At 40.6% G+C, this 13,294-nt stretch overlaps 1 protein-coding gene across 1 annotated transcript in view; it reads left to right on the top strand.

Moving 5' to 3' along the window:
- Window positions 1-40: 40 nt before the first annotated feature.
- map3k9.S (mitogen-activated protein kinase kinase kinase 9 S homeolog) overlaps window positions 41-13,294 on the top strand; it is a 40,678-nt gene continuing 27,424 nt past the window's right edge. Inside the window, exons 1-2 of the mRNA XM_018232232.2 lie at window positions 41-554; window positions 4,695-5,108. Of these exons, the coding sequence (XP_018087721.1) occupies window positions 47-554; window positions 4,695-5,108 (922 nt within the window). The 5' untranslated portion in view covers window positions 41-46. The remainder of the gene's footprint in view (window positions 555-4,694; window positions 5,109-13,294) is intronic.

The raw sequence follows: 13,294 nt of genomic DNA, 5'->3' as shown, positions 1-13,294 counted from the left end.
TGAGCACAAGGCTCTGAACCCTAATCCTCCCCTATGGATCAGTTCAATGGAGCCCCTCAGATGTCTCCTCTCTTTGTCTGGCAGCAGCAGAACTACCTCTGGGGCAACTAGGGCTGGTGGAAATGATGCCTCAGTATTACCTGTGCCATTGGCTTCAGAGGAGGATGAAGAACAGGAGGAAAGAGGGACTACGCCAACTAGACAGGATTTTTTGGAAGAAGAGGAGGATGGTGGAGGATCTGGCGATGTTGCTGGTTTCATTGCAGAACAGCCTTCCTCCTCCTCCTCCTCGGCTAACGCTTTGTACTGGACAGCTGTGTTTGACTATGAGGCATCTGCAGAGGATGAGCTGACCTTGCGTCTGGGTGACTTGGTCCAGGTTCTGTCCAAAGACTCGAGTGTGTCTGGTGATGAGGGATGGTGGACCGGAAAGATCCAAGATCGTGTGGGCATCTTCCCCAGTAACTATGTAACCAGGACACAGAGCTTCTCCGGTAAACTACAGGGGAAGAGGGTCGAAGAGCTCCCGTGCTGCCCAGCCTCAGCTTTGCAATGTAAGATAAACGTTTTATTCATTTTCATTACAGAAAGCCTGTCTCCCATAGACTCCATTGTGTCCAAATAATTAAAGGGGACATATAGGATAAATGAAAAAACCCTAGTTTTATAGGCAATTATAAGTCATATATGGTGTTGCTTTTACATGATGCTAAAAATTAATATGATCTTTAAAAATAGCCCCTTTATCTGAGCTCCCTATAGATGTTCTCTGGTCCTTGTTCATGTTTCAAATGAGGGGTGGGCGTGTCCTAAAGGTCCCTGCCAGAAACTCAGATCGGGGGCAGCCAATCACAGCCCTGCAGTCACATAAGTGTCAGTTCCCTATCAGGTCCTGCTAGCTGCTGATTGGTTCCTGCCATGCAGAGAGCCGCCAGCTCCCCTGCACAGCCTGGGAATTCAGGGAGCAGGAAGAGAAGGGAGGGATTATTAGGGTTTTTGCAGAAATATTCAATAAATCAGCCTGAAACACTACTTTTTAAAATTCTTCTATATCTAAATGAGTATAATGCACTGGTACATTCTTATTTTTTATACAAAATGTCTTCTTTAAAATTTTTTGAGATGATTTCCTTTTTCTCTCTAATAATAAAACAGTCCCTTGTAATTGATCCCAACTAAAATATAATTAATCCTTATTGGAGGCAAAACCAGATTATTGTTTTTTTTTTAAAATTTTAGGTATGGGATCTGTTATTCAGAAACCCATTATCCAGAAAGCTCCGAATTACAGAAAGCCTGTCTCCCATCGACTCCATTTTATCCAAATAATTAAAATCTTTTAAAGGAGAAGGAAAATGTTAGGCACCCCCAAGTGATTGTATTGACTTACCTGAAACCCCGGGCTGGTGCTCTGTACTGGCCCCGGAGTTATACCAGTGAGCACCACGGAGCGATCTTCTTCCGTCTTCTTCTGTCTTCAAATTTCCCGGGGCAAACGCATGCACAGTTGAACGAAATAGCCGACTTTTTATTTAAAGTTTGGCCTTACGTTCTACTGCGCCGGCGCGCGAAGAAGGAGGAAGATGGAATAAGATCGCTCCTTGGTGCTCACTGGTACTGTTTTATTATAAAAGAGCAAAAGGAAATAATTTTTAAAAATTTGGATTATTTGGATAAAATGGAGTTTATGGGAGATGGCCATTCCATAATTCGGTGCTTTTTGGAAAAAGGGTTTCCGGATAACTGATCCCATACCAGTATTGATATTGCAAGCAGTCCTAGACAGCCATATTGTTTATTAATTTCCTTGGGGAGTAATGGGTAGACCACAACATGGGCAATGTACTGTAACATAATGGAGGAAGAGGCTTCTGCATCCTCTAAAAGACGCATTGTTCAGCAACATTACACACACACACAATTCTTTACCTCAGCACCAGGAAGTCTGAAACAATACTTTCTGCTAGCCAAAAAACAACAATGGCAATCTGGGCAGGTTCCTGCCATATCATTTAAAAAAATTTTTTTTGCTGAAACCTTCTGTCTTCAACATTCTTGTTCAGTTGTTCAGTAGCGATTTTAATTAAATTATACATTCTCTGTAAGGGCAGAGACACGCTCTGATTTGGGGAGATTAGTCACCCAGTGACAAATCTCCTCTTCTTCGGGCGACTATCCTCCCTGAACAGCCTCCCGTTGGCTAGAATGTAAATCACCAGCGGGGTCGCACTCGGAGCACTTCGTTTTCTTCAGAGTGCCATTCAGCTGGCTAGAATTTGGGGAGATTAATCGCCCTGAAGAAGAGGAGATTTGTTATGGGGGACTAATCTCCCCGAATCTGAGCGTGTGTCTCTGCCTTAAAGGAGAATTCAACCCGTAGTTTAGAAAAACCCTCCCCCCCCCTACCCTGAGTAGACCCCCCCCCCAGCCTACCTGCCCCCACCGGCAAATGCCCCTAATTTTTTACTCACCTCTCCGTGCACATTCTGGCCTCGGACTTCACGGCAGGGGGGCAGGTAGGCTGGGAGGGAGGGGGGTCTACCCAGGGTAGGGGGGAGGGTTTTTTTTTTTTCCGTTTTTTTTTTATTAAAGTTCAATTCTCTTGTAATTGTGTAATATGCTGAGAGAGTAGCCTCCTGTGCTGGAATGGTCAGTATCATTTCTCAGTGATACAAAGTGATTCTGTTTGGCATGTCTAGGTAGTTAGTTATGAATTCACAACATGGCAGATATTCATATGTTTTGCTTAAAATTAAATATAAAATGAATTTGAAGCATTTACAATGTTGTTTTTTCCACCAAAAAAAAAGTTTTTTTTTTCTTTTTCTGTATTGAAAAAATGTAGTTCTTAGGTACTTTCCCAGGCGCATTGTTTTCAGTGATTTTCTAAATATAATTGGTGTCTGTTTGGATGTTTGCAATCTCTGCTGTGCTGCTTTTGAGTTATCCATTGTGTTGTGGTGGTCAGGGGGGGAACTTGTCTTTAGAACCTCCTTAAATTGCCCTCAACACTTTTCATGTAATGGGCCAAGTAACCAACAAACTGTACAGTATGTTTGTGGGCTACATTATATCAAAATTATGTATATATATATATATATATATATACATATACACACATACATACATATACAGTAAATAATGTACCCCCTACTGTAAAATATAAGGTTATTTATTATAAGTCACCAAGATATGCTAAGCACCCATTATAACTAATGAAATCACTTTTTATAAGGTTATAATTTGCAGGATATGTGTGTATATATATATATACTATATATACTATATATACTATATATATATATATATATATATATATATATATATATATATATATATATATATATATATATATATATATTAAATATAATAAAAAAAAAAAAAAAAATATATATATATATATATATATATATATATATATATTTTTTTTTTTTAATGTTAATATATATGGTGTTGTGTGTGTGTGACTATATAGGTCTTCTATAGATCCAGTGTATGGAGTAGGCTCTTTAGAATGAAAGAAGGGAGCTATTATACTAAAAAGTTGCCTCCTTTTACTCTGGTAAAATCAGAAAGAAAATGAGTGCCTTTGTAGGCTATGCATGTACAGAGAATATGAAATTGTTCATGTAATGCGTGTAATAATGATGTATTTGTCAAAAATTACACTTGCATTAGCTAGTTTATCTTTTAGAAAAAGGAAGCATAAATGTATGGTTAGGCTATGCAAATCAACCCAGAAAGTGACCCGTTGCCCACTATTAAAAGTGTCATTCACAACATTACCTTGTGTCTGGAGCTGGTTGGGTTATATTGGTGACACTTTGCTGTTTCCCAAAACAAAGGGACCCTCCACAATCAGAGAGTTGCAGGTGTGATGTGGCATATGTTTAAATTGCTTGATTGGTGGTAGGGAATTTAACCTCCATTGTTTAATTTAATATTATTTGATTTTTGGAGACACTGGCATACAAAAAGTAAAGATCCTGCTCCCTTATCCTCTAGTTGGGATTAATCGGATCATAGTGAAGGGTAAATGGGCAGTCGGATTACGGGACCGCATCAACAAACAGATGCGGTCCATTGAGATTTTTAGTCCTGTCCGATTTTTGGACAGATATCGATCAGTAAAGCCCATCGGAGGGCCTTGTACATGAGCCAATAAGCTACCGACTCGGTCTGTCACCAGCTTTTATAAGCCTGTGTATGGCACCTTAAGAACAGCACTCAATAGTAAAATCCAGGTCCCACTGAGACACAGTCAGTCACATTGAGTAGGAGAAACAACAGCCTGCCAGAAAGCAGTTCCATCCTAAAGTGCTGGATTTTTTGGAAGCACATGACCAGGAGATGCACCTACACACCAATATTACAACTAAATACACTTGCTGGTTCAGGAATGACATTTTATATTGTACAGTGAATTATTTGCAGTGTAAACCGTGTCATTTTAGAAATAAAAATAATGACAGAATCCCTTTAAATGTTCAGAACCTGCCATATCATCCAATATATCTTTGCCATTTTGTTTTTTCATCCCAATATAATTGCAGTCATATGTTTTCTTCTTCTACAATAAACAAAAAAGCTTTTTTTGCTGACTAAATAGACACAGATGGAGAGTAATACAGTAGAAATTCTCCTCTAGCATATTATATTATTGTTCAACGCCTGACGTTCCTTTTCTCTTTCAGTAGAAGAAATCGATTTTTCAGAACTGGTCTTGGAGGAGATCATTGGAATCGGAGGTTTCGGGAAGGTGTATCGTGCCATCTGGGGACTGGAGGAGGTGGCTGTGAAAGCTGCCCGCCATGACCTCGATGAAGATATTAGCCAGACTATTGAGAATGTCAAGCAAGAAGCCAAACTCTTTGCAATGCTTGATCACCCAAACATCATCGCTCTTAGAGGAGTTTGCTTAAAGGAGCCCAACCTGTGTTTGATCATGGAGTTTGCTCGAGGTGGATCACTAAACAGGGTGCTGTCTGGGAAGAAGATTCCCCCTGATATCCTGGTGAACTGGGCGGTACAGATTGCCAGAGGGATGAATTATTTGCACAATGAAGCCATTGTTCCTGTTATACATCGTGATCTCAAGTCCAGCAATGGTAAGTAGAGATCTGGTCTGTAATTCTATTTAGACCCCACATCACACTGTGCAATGCTACTGCTTGCTCTGAATCTAAAACAATATGTTTTACACAAGTATTGCTAAAGAAGGCTCTTTCATGTTTTGTTAATTATTTATTCAGTACAAGGTATGGGACCAGTTATTCAGAATGCTCGGGACTTAGGGTTGTCTGGATAACAGATCTTTCTGTAATTTGGATCCTCATACCTTAAGGGAGAAGAAAAGGTTAAATCTAAATAAGCCTTATCAGAAAGGTCCACACAAATATACCAGTAAATCCTCAAAGTAATGCTGCTCTGAGTCCTCTGTCAAAAGAAATACAGCATTTCTTTCCTGCGATTGTGTACTCATGGGCTGTATCAGACGTCCTGTTTTCAGCTTAAAGGACCAGTATCATCAAAAAAAATGGTTAAAAATTTGTTCGTGCACAACGAAAAATAAACACCAAGACAAATGAAACTTTTAAAAAGCAAAGCCTTTACCAAGAAATAACTTACAGAAGCTGCACTTCCTGTCCTCTTCAGAAACGTCGAAAAGGCGACCATCCATACTGCAGCGATCGATTTCTCCTCCCTGGCTATTCGCTGACAGGCATCGCCTTCATCCTCCTCCCGGCGTCCAGCAGCAGCAGTGTCACAGGCTCTCCTCTCCTTCACTGTGCATCGGCTTCCCTCCTCCTCGCTGCTCCCCCCAGCCAGATCCCCTGACCAGAATGATGGACGATCGGCCCCCTCACATTTCACAGCCGCACATGCTCTCTCTCTCTCTCTGTGTGAAATGTGAAGCTGGCCGATCATCCATCATTCTGGTCAGGGGATCTGGCTGGGGGGAGCAGCGAGGAAGAGGGAAGCCGATGCACAGTGAAGGAGAGCCTGTGACACTGCTGCTGCTGGACGCCGGGAGGAGGAGGATGAAGGTGATGCCTGTCAGTGAATAGTTCCTCCTTCACACGCTGTCAGTAGAGTAGCCAGGAGGAGAAATCGAGCCCAGCAGAATCGATGGTCGCCCTTTTCTGTACAGGACAGGAAGTGCAGTTTCTGTAAGTTATTTCTTAATAAAGGCTTTGTGATTTTAAAGTATAATTTGTGTTGGTGTTTTTTTTTTTTTTTTGATGTGTACTAACGAATTTTTTAAAAATGTTTTTTTTGTTACTGGTCCTTTAAACCTCCATGCCCCGTGCGTGAGCATGCTCAGTTTGCTCCTCTCCCTCCACCCTTCTCTGCTGTAATCTGAGCCCTGAGCCATAAGTGAGCAGGGAGAGACTCAGGCAAGTGATGTCACACCAAGCTAATACTGCAGCTGCTATCCTAAACAAACCGAGAGCTTCTAGAGCTTTTTACTTGTAAAACATTCTACAGAATAAATATAGCATTCTAGCTTGCACTATTGCAGCTAATCCATTGGCAATAAAATGCCTCCGTAGCTTTCCTTCTCCTTTAAGTCTGCTAGAAAATCATGTAAACAATAAATAAAGCCAATAGGCTGGTTTTGCCTCCAATAAGGATTAATTATATCTTAGTTTGGATCAAGTACAAGCCACTGTTTTATAATTACAGAGAAAAAAGGAAATCAATTTTAAAAATCTGGATTATTTGATTATAATGGACTCTATTGGAGACAGCCTTTCCGTAATTCTAATCTTTCTGGATAGTGGGTTTCAGGATAACGAATCCCATACCTGTAGTTATTTCTTGGTAAAAACCAAGCAAGCTTTATAGCTTGTTTAAGATAATTTGGCTGCTCTGGTCCATTGGATAAAACAGCAGAAATGAATGTAGAGGAAGATTAGTATTAATACATTACAAATCATTGGTAAGCAGCTGCAGTTTTGAAAATTCTGCACTAGAATTTATTTTCAGTAAATTAGAATATGCTGCTAGGTGGTTATTAGGACTGATGAAGTAATTCGCCTTGAATTAATATTTGAAATGAAGATATCCCATTAAGTAAGGATTAATATTTATAGGGCTCATTGTGAAAGTTCACAAAGCACCTGTTTTTTAAGTGACATCAGACATTGCCAATAAACAGGATTTTAATTTTACAGGCAAGATTTTGTTCTGACCTGGCGTGGCAGGCTGGCATATCTGTAGTTTGTCACCTATTGTTATAATTCGCTTTTTAAGGCATCTCTAACACACAAACCCTAATCAACAACTTTGGAAAAGCCATAATGCTTATTAAAGGGGTGGTTCACCTTCAAGTTAACTTTCACTATGTTATAGAAGGGCCAATTCTAAGTAACTTCTCAACTGGCTTTCACTATTTATTTTTTTTATAGTTTTTTATTTTAAATTATTTTCCCTTTTCTTCTGACTCTTTCCATCTTTCAAATGGAGGTCGCTGACCCCTTCTGAAAAGCAAATGCTCTGCAAGGCTACCCATTTATTGTTAATGCTACTTTTTATTTCTCATCTTTCTATTCAGGCCTCTCCTATTCATATTCAAATCAGTGCATGGTTGCTAAGGTAATGTGGACCCTAGCAACCAGAATGCTGAAATAGCAATCTGGAGAGCTGCTGAATTAAGGTGGCCATACACGGACAGATAAAGCTGCCAATATCGGTCCTTTATATGCCCATGTATGGGGGCTTCTGATGGGTCTTCCCGATCGATATCTGGCCACGATATCGATCGGGAAGGTTTAATTTTTCTAACGACCGAACCGTCTGAGCCCATTGCTCCTCGTTGTAATCCGATCGTTCGGCCCTAGGGCCGTGTGTTCTGGTTGCCCTGATATACCTGCCATTGGTGGGCATATCTGTGAAAGATCTGCTCGTTTGCCGATGTCGCCAGATGATCAGATCTCTTCATGTATGTAAATAGCTCAAAAACCACAAATGATAAAAAATGAAGACCATTTGCAAAATGTCTCAGATTATGGGGCCCATTTACTTAGCTCGAGTGAAGGAATAGAATAAAAAAAAACTTCGAATTTCGAATGTTTTTTATTTGGCTACTTCGACCATCGAATTGGCTACTTCCACCTTCGACTACGACTTAGAATCGAACGTTTCAAACTAAAAATCGTTCGACTATTCGATAGTCGAAGTACTGTCTCTTTAAAAAAAACTTTGACCCCCTACTTTGCCAACTTAAACCTACCGAAGTGCAATGTTAGCCTATGGGGAAGGTCCCATAGGCTTTCTAATGTTTTTTTGGTCAAAGAAAAATCGTTTCATCGATGGCTTAAAATCCTTCGTATCGAACGATTCGAAGGATTTAATAGTTCGATCAAACTATTTTTCGTTCGATCTAACTATTTGCGGTAAATCCTTCGACTTCGATATTCGAAGTAGAAGAATTTACATTTGGCAGTCAATTATCGAGGGTTAATTAACCCTCGATATTCAACCCTATGTAAATCTGCCCCTATCTCTCTATACATCATACTGAAAGTTAATTCAAAGGTGAACAACCCCTTTAAGTCTGAATCCCGTTTGGCAAAGCCATAACCAGTAATCCTGAATATCTGTGGATAATATGTGGCAACAGATCCAAGACTACAAAATATTGCAAGTTTCGCTGGTCCACTGTTCTCGGGAAAATCAAGTGATTTTATTAACTATTTTATGTCTGTATTTTTTGTTACTAGAGTCGTATTTGGAAACTGATTAATAAGTGATATTCTCACAATTATTTCTAATCAAATGTTCAAGTCCAATGTCTGGGGTTGCACTTTATTTGGCTTTATGTTCATTAGTTATCACTTTCTAGGTCGATATGATGAATAGCATTGGCGTGCATTAGAACACTTATAAACACACCCAGATGAACCAGTTAATCTGACCTAACTGGATGTGTGTCATAGGTTTTTGTGGTGCGAGTGTGATCCAGTCAATAGAACCCATTAGGCAGATCTGGCTTATGAATAAATATTATTACATGCTTCTCTTACTTGGCTGGAGTACATACGAAAACTAGCGCAGAATGGGCATTATTCCTTTACCATGATCTATTCTCAACAACAATAATAATAATAAGTGTAAAGGACCCCCCTTTAAAATGTAAACCCTGTACAAATTAGTTATATAAATAAACAGGCAGTGGAGTGTGTTACAAAAGTGCAGACTGTTCATTAAGTCAGAAAGTACCGTATATACTCGAGTTTAAGCCGAGTTTTTCAGCCCCCAAAATATGCTGAAAAACTCTACCTCGGCTTATACTCGGGTCAAGCGCAAAAACGGTCGCTGGCGTCTAAGAATAGTCGCCGGCGCCCAAGAATAGTCGCCGGCATCCAAGAATATTCGCCGGCGTCCAAGAATGGTCGCCGGCATCCAAAAACAAGACACCGGCACCTCCAATGGGAGCAGAAACCCTCAATTTTTTGATTGAAACTTACCAGAAGCTGCTGCATTTCTCACCCTAGGCTTATACTCGAGTCAATAAGCTTTCCCAGTTTTTGGAGGTAAAATTAGGTACCTCGGCTTATACTCGGGACGGCTTATACTCGAGTATATACGGTAGTATAGGTATGGGATCTGTTATCTGGAAACCCATTATCCAGAAAGCTCTTAATTATGGAATGGTTCTCTCCCATAGATTCCATTTTATCCAAATAATCCAAATTCTTAAAAATGATTTCCTTTTTTCTGTGTAATAATAAAACAGTAGTTTGTACTTGATCCCAACTAAGATATAATTAATCCTTTATTTAAAGCTTAAATGATTTTCCGTTATCCGGAAAAACCCAGGTCCCATGCATTTTGGATAACAGATCCAATACCTGTATCTTCATCCCTACAATAAACCGCATTATTCCTTGCAGATCAGTGGTGTAGCTTTGAGCCAATAGATTCTATTGAATAAACCCTGGTCTAAATGTAATGCAGGGCCCTCCTCTGTAACCAGTGATCACCGCTAGAGATGAGCGAATTTAACCCATTTTGCTTTGCCAAAAATTTGCCGAAATGCATTAAAGTGGGCAACAAATTTTTTTTTTCTCCCATTGAAGTCTATGGGTGTCATTTTCGCGGCGAAATGCAACAAAGAAGATCGCTCTTCCCTAGTCATCACCTTTTTATCCCCACCTTTTGTGTTTTACTGTGTTCCCCATACAGTGGCCCTGCTCAGACCCCACAGTGTCTTCTGATTTTCTTCTGATTTTAAAAGTCAAATCATTGGTGGGCCACCTTTCCCTCCCAATGAACTCCAGGGGGAGGCGGGACCGTGATAGCAGCTTAAATGGCAATTCACCTTCATTAGCAAAACTGTAATAACACATAAAAATCACAGAAATTAGTTCAAATTTTCATAACCTGCCCAATTTTGTAAAATGAGAATGGTAATTAGGGGGTGTGCCCGTAAAAATGGGCGTGGACAAAAAAATTGTCACGCTCCACGCAGCAAATCTCCCTTTCTGTTTCCAAGATGTCGGGAGGTATATAAGTGATCCATGGAGTTTCTCAGTCTGAGTAGCAGTTGGTTGCTAAGTTGCCTGGAATGTCAAACAGAATCCAAATATGCATCAAACACCTGTAAGGGAATTTGCCAGGGCTGGCCTATCAATTTGCAGGATTCACGTGCCATTTCTGTTATTCACCTTTCTCTAATAACATACAGTAAATGAGTTCCTTCTGAAATGGCATTGGGACATCTGCGGCATTCATTTAAAACAAGTTAAGGGTTATCGACAACTTTTTAATAAAATGGCATTTATGCCACCCAGGGGAGCAGTGTCATGTTTCCTGAGCTTAGGGACCCACTCACAATATACAGTACACATAGAATAGAAATGTCACAATATAAAGCTGATTAGTAATTAAAGGGATACTGTCATGGGGAAAAAAACATTTTTTCAAAATAAATCAGTTAATAGTGCTGATCCAGCAGAATTCTGCACTGAAATCCATTTCTCAAAAGAGCAAACAGATTTTTTTATATTCAATTTTGAAATCTGACATGGGGCTAGACATATTGTCAATTTCCCAGCTGCCCCAAGTCATGTGACTTGTGCCTGCACTTTAGGAGAGAAATGCTTTCTGGCAGGCTGCTGTTTTTCCTTCTCAATGTAACTGAATGTGTCTCAGTGGGACATGGGTTTTTACTATTGAGTGTTGTTCTTAGATCTACCAGGCAGCTGTTATCTTGTGTTAGGGAGCTGCTATCTGGTTACCTTCCCATTGCTCTTTTGTTTGGCTGCTGGGGGGGAAAAAGGGAGGGGGGTGATATCACTCCAACTTGCAGTACAGCAGTAAAGAGTGACTGACGTTTATCAGAGCACAAGTCACATGACATGGGGCAGTTGGGAAATTGACAATATGTCTAGCCCCATGTCAGATTTCAAAATTGAATATAAAAAAATGTGTTTGCTCTTTTGAGAAATGGATTTCAGTGCAGAATTCTGCTGGAGCAGCACTATTAACTGATTCATTTTGAAAGAATTTTTTTTCCCATGACAGTATCCCTTTAATACAGATAATGACTACATGGCAGCACAGAAACCAGTGCAATTAGCATCAGAATTGAATAATCAGCAAACCTGTAGCATCAGCTTATATTACAGCCAGGGAAGCTCATTTTCTGCTGGATAATTAGTGATGAGCCCTAAGCTTAGCTTCTCAATAGCCAATCAGAGCCCACTGAGCATGTGAGTGTCACAGACACTTTCCAAGATGGTGACCCCTGGTGACAAGTTTGAAGTCCTGGATCATTGCTGCTATTGACAAGCTGAAACTTTAGCCTCGTGCAATAAGTTCACTGTATAAAATATGGCATTTTTAGCCATTATTATTTTCAAGGTTTAGTTCTCCTTTAAATATGAGGTTATTGTGATTCGAGAAATTGTGTTGTATAAGTTGTTATCCCCCCCCCCTTTTTTCGGTTTTTGATTTGAGAGTAAAAATATTTGTGTTTAAAAATAAAAAAGGGAAGAAAGTTAAAAAAAAAACAAAAACAAAACAGACATAAGGAAGTGACACAGCGACCAGGAAATGTGCTTCTCCATACAATGCTGAAAAACATGCTGAAAAAGCTGATCTAAGTTGTAATAATATTGTATATCACATTGGCTTAGATATGTTTACACTTCAGTTTCCTCACGAGTAAACTTCGGGCGACTTCGGAAATCGAAGCGCCGCAATCTCCAGGTGTGCCCTTACCCTAAGGGCAAGTACACCCATTCTGCTGAGTCTTGCTGACTTACTATTTCTTATGATTAGAGTTAAAACTGAAGTGCCCACGTATAGTTAAAATTCTAGTTTTTTTAAAATCATTGAGGCAGCTCAGTGGTTAGAACATTGGGGTTCTGAGTTTGATTCTGGCCTGGTAACTATGAGCAAAGTGTGTTTACACCTTGTCTGCATGGGCTTCCTCCTCTTTGGCTTCTTCCAGCATTTCAGTTAGACAAGTGAATACATTTAGGGCAGAGACAGATGAGAAAATTCGGGGAGATTAATCGCCCGGCGACAAATCGCCTCTTCTTCGGGTGACTAATCTCCCCGAACTGCCTCCCTGCCGGCTAGAATGTAAATCACTCGGAGAGCTTTGTTTTCCGAAGTTGCCTGAAGTTGCCTCACGAGGAAACGAAACTCTCCGAGTGATTTACATTCTAGCCGGCGGGAGGCAGTTCAGGGAGATTAGTCGCCCGGTGACAAATCGCCTCTTCTTCGGGCGACTAATCTCCCTGAACTGCCTCTCAGTTGGCTAGAATGTAAATCGAAGATGGGATGGCGCTTGGACACTTCATTTTCTGAAGCCGTCTGAAGTTTCCTCGTGAGGCAACTTCGGAAAATAAAGCTCTCCAAGTTATTTACATTCTAGCCGGTGGGAGGCAGTTTGGGGAGATTAGTCGCCCGGCGACAAATCGCCTCTTTTCCGGGCGACCAATTTCCTAATCTGCCTCCCTGCCGGCTAGAATTTAAACCGCTGACGGGGTGGCACTCGGAGCACTTCATTTTCTGATGCTGCCTGAAGTGTCCTTGTGAGGCAACCTCGTGCAACTTCAGAAAACGAATCTCTCCGAGTGATTTACATTCTAGCCGGCGGGAGGCAGTTCAGGGAAATTAGTCGCCCAAAGAAGAGGTGATTTGTCGCCGGGTGACTAAATCTTCCCGAATCTTCTCGTCTGTCTCTGCCCTTAGGACAGTGATCCCCAACCAGTAGCTCGTGAGTAACATGTTGCTCTCCAACCCCTTGGATGTTGCTCCCAGTGGCCTCAAAGCA

The sequence above is a fragment of the Xenopus laevis genome, chromosome 8S, assembly GCF_017654675.1.
Source record: "Xenopus laevis strain J_2021 chromosome 8S, Xenopus_laevis_v10.1, whole genome shotgun sequence".
Classification (NCBI taxonomy): domain Eukaryota; kingdom Metazoa; phylum Chordata; class Amphibia; order Anura; family Pipidae; genus Xenopus; species Xenopus laevis.
The sequence above is the reverse complement of the archived record's forward strand: the minus strand, read 5'-3'. Positions and strand labels throughout refer to the sequence as shown.